At 36.8% G+C, this 5,000-nt stretch overlaps 1 protein-coding gene across 1 annotated transcript in view; it reads left to right on the top strand.

Annotated features, from left to right (window-relative positions):
- The first annotated feature begins 1,075 nt into the window (after positions 1-1,075).
- Positions 1,076-5,000, top strand: part of slc66a3 (solute carrier family 66 member 3) — a 5,779-nt gene continuing 1,854 nt past the window's right edge. The window contains exons 1-4 of the mRNA XM_014009788.1: positions 1,076-1,367; positions 2,992-3,074; positions 3,414-3,483; positions 3,587-3,644. Of these exons, the coding sequence (XP_013865242.1) occupies positions 1,219-1,367; positions 2,992-3,074; positions 3,414-3,483; positions 3,587-3,644 (360 nt within the window). The 5' untranslated portion in view covers positions 1,076-1,218. The remainder of the gene's footprint in view (positions 1,368-2,991; positions 3,075-3,413; positions 3,484-3,586; positions 3,645-5,000) is intronic.

Raw genomic sequence — 5,000 nt, 5'->3', positions numbered from 1 at the left:
TAAACTAAGCATTGAATATTTAAATTAAACAAATAATAAAGTCAGATTTATTGCTGGAAAAGGTTGTGCGAATTAATCTAGATCCAGAAGTTTAAAAGTGTTTTGCAGGTTTCCCTTACTGAAAGAAATTTTGCAATTTTCTAGTTTTAATTGGGGAATAAAGAACCCAATTTAGTTAATTCGGACAAATTTAATAATTAAAAGCGAATTGGAGGGCAGCAAAATCAGCTTTTGAGTAGAAGTCACTAGATAGATGTGGAAAAAGCTAAGAGCCTGCTTATTTAAAGACAAATAATTGGCGTTGTTACCAATATTCTTTATTGGAAGAAGATTTTACTTTGTCTGTGATAATTTGGCCCTAATTAAGCATAGAAAGTCTCCATCTACACCTCTGCTGGGGGGACAAATTTGTAAACAAATTAGTATAATTCTTCAGGGGCCACACAAAATCAGTTCAGGGGCCACAAAAGGCTCCCGGGCCACACTTTGGACACCCCTGCAGTAAATGAATCAACTCAAGATCTGCAGAAAGACAGGAAAGTTATTGTTAAAAAATTAAAGTTATTTATCTTTTTTATTAAATAAATTAAAGTTCAATAATTTTGCACAATCCTAATACCAAAGAATTAATAATAAAGTTTAGTGTCATTACATGGTAACAGCAACAAATAACATATATTGTTTTAACAGTGATTATTTTATGAGGTCGGGGTTATTAATAAAGAAAATTTATTTATTGTCAAAAATTTGAAAAGACTGCCACAGTCTTTTTGTGGTTGTTTCGGATCCAATCACGGTTCAGCTGATGGATGCGGAAATGAGTGATGATGCCGGCGAACCGGAAACTGTCAAGCTCACACAACAATACAGGAAACTACAAACACTTCTTTAAAAAATAATGTAAAATTAATCATAAAGTATTRAGTTTTAACAGAATAAACTTTTTAAGCATTTTGTTTACTTTATGAAGTAAATTTTGTTGATCTCTGTTTAAAAAACTAAATTGTGATAATGAGTGGTGAGTGTAAAATGATCATCCGTTTGTCTTATTGTGAAAATCTAAACCGGAAGTGCAGTGTAAATACAAGAAAATTGATAATAGTGTCGTCGTAGTGGTGTGAAAAGCTAGTTTTTCTTAACGAAAAAACATATACACATTTTGAAGCTACGGACATTAGATCATCTTAAGTAGATTTTTTATTAAGTTCACTTAAAAAAATGACGGAACCCGACACGTTACTGCACGTCGCTAACTTCAGCACGCTGTTTGCGTGCATGGTGCTAAAGTTCCCGCAGATCTTCGTGCTGATGCGAGCCAAACGGACCACAGGGGTCAGCCTCAACAGCCTCCTCCTGGAGCTGATCGGGTGGGTGAATCAGGGCAGCCTTTAACAAGAGGTGATTCTGTATGCTGCACAAGTGTTTTAAAGCCAGTGGAGGTGAGCTGTTGCAGATGTTGTGTGTCTCAGGTCTTCCTGTTCCTGCTTYCTGCAAAAATTCAAATCAGATTTGGATCAGATTGTGGGGCAAAACACCTCATAAACTAAAATCCTCCACCCACAGCTGCAGGCCCAACACTGTGCTGATATGTGATGGTAAATCAGTGCAGTGGATAAAGTTTTAAACCAGCTCTTATGTAAGAGGAAACAAACTGTTCTCTGTGGGGATGTGAGGGATAAAACCAGTCTTTGTTAAGCTGACTGATGCTTCAGTGTCTCCTCTGTGTGGGCAGCCTGTAACTGTACGACCCTTAACATCTGCAGCATCCACCCCGAAACAGCCACCAGTTGGCCATAACATTAAAGTCACTGACAGGTGAAGTGAAAAACRCTGATCATCTGGGAGAATTTAGACCAAAAAGCGAAGCCATGAGGCGCCACAGGACCATTCTCGAAGAGTTTTGTTGGCAGAAGATAAATCTGCAGCATTAAATAAAAAGTGCATCTTGGGTTGTGGTCGTAAAGAGACAGAAAAGCTATAAAAAAAAAACTGTTTTCTAAAGGGCACTTGTTWGGCAAAATCTGGGATGAATTACATTTAGAGTAACCAAACAACCCTGAAAGTGCCTAAAGAAACATCTTTAATTTGTCACAATCAGTGGTTAAACCTGTTATTCTGCTCTAACCAAGTTAGCGTCACTAACCCGCTAAACAAGAAACTGAAGTCCATTAATGCTAAACCACTAAACAAAATTTAAGGAAGCTAACGCGAACTGCTAAGACTGTTAGGACTGATGCAAATCTGTTGTTGGTTTTCTATTGGTTTAATTTGAAGGTGGGCGGGAYCATCTGGGGCTAATCGACCAATCCAAACTCGAGTTAGAGCTCTGTCTAACTTGTGATACCCCCCAGTTTAACCCTTAAGATATAAAAGCATTTCTTTGATCAATATTGTATATTTCAAACAACAAATAATATCTCTACCATATTTTATACTTGTAAATGGTTGTATTTGTTATTTAAATGAAGTTATTTCATTTTGAAGCTCTTAGTTTGAAGTTTAGCTGCTGAAGATGCGTGATGCTACACGTCCGACACTGCTTGTAAGAAGGAGACAGATTTTATTTAATTCAGGATAAATGGCTTAAAAATTTTAAGTTTTTACACTTGTGAAATTTTTAGTAGACTTAAAATTAATGGAGGCCAATTTAGTGGAAACTAATCGGTCTGCTAATGGTTACCAAAGTTAGCAAACAAGCTAAATGAGAACCGTAAAAATAGAACCGTTCCTACCACTGCTGCTCTGACTAAATAGGCATGGTTTATTTGAAATTTAGCATTGATTTGGTTACAAAAGAATAAATAAAACTTTCTCTGAACTACATATCGTTATCAGTTACCAAAGTTAGGAAAAAAGCTAATCTGCTAAATGAGAAGCTAGTTCTGCTATTAGAACTGTCCCCATCGCTGGTCACCATGTTGAAGTAGTGTTATTAATGCCCTTCACTAAGGAACATACTGAAAGCTCAGTTCTTCACGTTACTCTTTCCAGGTTCATTGTTTTTGTAACGTACCAGATGTACTACGATTACCCACCTCCAACGTACCTGGAGTACCCCATCCTCATCGCTCAAGGTCAGTTATCGTGTCATTACACAAACGTTTGGACCCAGAACTGTAATCAACACMGATTTAAATACGTACCTCCATGCAAAAATGTGAATAAGTTCTTTAAAATGTTTTAATGAAGTTCTTAGAAAGTAACCACTGATTAAAAAATCAACAACTGTTGGTYGTTTAGATCCTAAATTAAATTACAATCAACCATCATTGGTTACATTAAAAAATAGAAAAAGCTTGTGAAGTTCTGAAAAGTCTGAATAGTTGGAAGTGATTGTGCGTCAGTGATCCTTGAAATGAAAAGTTGAACCCAGCCTGAAGCGGCTCGGGTTATAACCTGCTTTTTGTCATCAGATGTCATTCTCCTGCTCCTGATTCTTCACTACAACGGCAGCCTGCGGCAGAGTCTCATCTACGCCGCTCTGTATCCTTTCATTCTGATTTTAATAAGATGTAAAAAAAAAAAAAAATCAATGACCCTCGAGCACTCTGAGCGTGGCGTTTCTGCCTTAACGGACTGCGTTCAGGTTGTTTGGARGCTGGAGGCTGCTCACCGTGGAGAGGTGGATCATTGATCTGGCTATGGTAATAAATCAGTTTCAAATCATTTCTGTGCGTCTCGCAGTAAAGAGTTGTCACGTCATCAGTCAGGAGCAATGCGGTGGAGGTTTGAGACCTCATTTCACCAGGTTTCACAGAGCAAAAGAACATGGCTTTAAGGCATTTGACATTTGAATAGGCGAGAGGAGGGATCCTGCAACTGAATTTAAAGTACCTGTGACATAAAGTTTTTGTAATAAATATGAATGCATTTTTGGAAAAATAATATTGATAACATGTTGCAACAAAAAAATCACACCACTGAGCTGAACAGTAGTTGAGATATTTGCATGCGAAGAAACAGGAAGTGATGTCAAAGGGGAATGTCTGAATGTAAACAACAGACTAGAGAAGAATCTGATGTTTCTTCAGATTATTTTGAGTCACTATCAGAGAGATGAAGAAAAGTCAACTCAAGTAATAATATTWCAATAAACAAAGATCAGGGAGCTTTWAAGAGTTCCCCTTTGATGTCACTTCCTGTTTCAYATTGGCTGAGCCAAGTTCAAAAGAAACTGGAGATTTTGCATTCATTGTGAAAATGCAGCTTGTTGAAAACGTCTTGCTAAAAGTTGCTGAAATCAAGTAGCTAAAAAGAGCAAAAAGAAGCGATAAGTACAAAAACAATTTTTTATTAACAGACGATGAAAGGAGAGTAAATGGCAGAAAAGCAAGAAAAGGAGTACAAAAAAGTTGCAATTTATTGTAAAATAAAAAAGGATTAAATTAACCGGGGGGAAAACTAGCTGGAAGAGCCTGTTTGCTGATTTAAAGCACTAAGAAGCTAAAAGGGAAACAAGGGTGAATATATGAAATAAAGCTAAAATTAGCTGTAAATAGTTAAAATGTAGCCAGCAGGAGGCAGCTGAAAATACCAGAAAGAAGCAGAACATAGAATAACTGAAAGACGCTAAAAGAAGCATAAAACAGTTTAAATAAGCTGAAGAATCGATGAAAGGACCCAAATGATTGATGAAAAAGCAGAAAAAAGCTAAAATTAGCAAAAAAAAGATCCCAGGAAGCTTAAATTAACCATAACAAAAGGTAAAAAGTAAAGATTTATGAACATTTTGAAGGGTTTTAAGGTTTTTGACAGCACCTTTAATTTTTATTGAGAAAAATATCTCAAAAATAAGCTGGAGTCCTGAAGCTGAATGTTTTCACACAGAAGAAAAATGGATCATCTCACAAATACACTCACCGGCCACTTTATTAGGTACACCATCTAGTAACGGGTTGGACCCCCTATTGCCTTCAGAACTGCCTCAATTCTTCGTGGCATAGATTCAACAAGGTGCTGGAAGCATTCCTCAGAGATTTTGGTCCATATTGACATGATGG

Source organism: Austrofundulus limnaeus, unplaced genomic scaffold, assembly GCF_001266775.1.
Source record: "Austrofundulus limnaeus strain Quisiro unplaced genomic scaffold, Austrofundulus_limnaeus-1.0 Scaffold2, whole genome shotgun sequence".
In the NCBI taxonomy this organism is placed as follows: Eukaryota; Metazoa; Chordata; class Actinopteri; order Cyprinodontiformes; family Rivulidae; genus Austrofundulus; species Austrofundulus limnaeus.
Note: the sequence above shows the minus strand (reverse complement) of the source record. Positions and strands in the feature narration are given on the sequence as shown.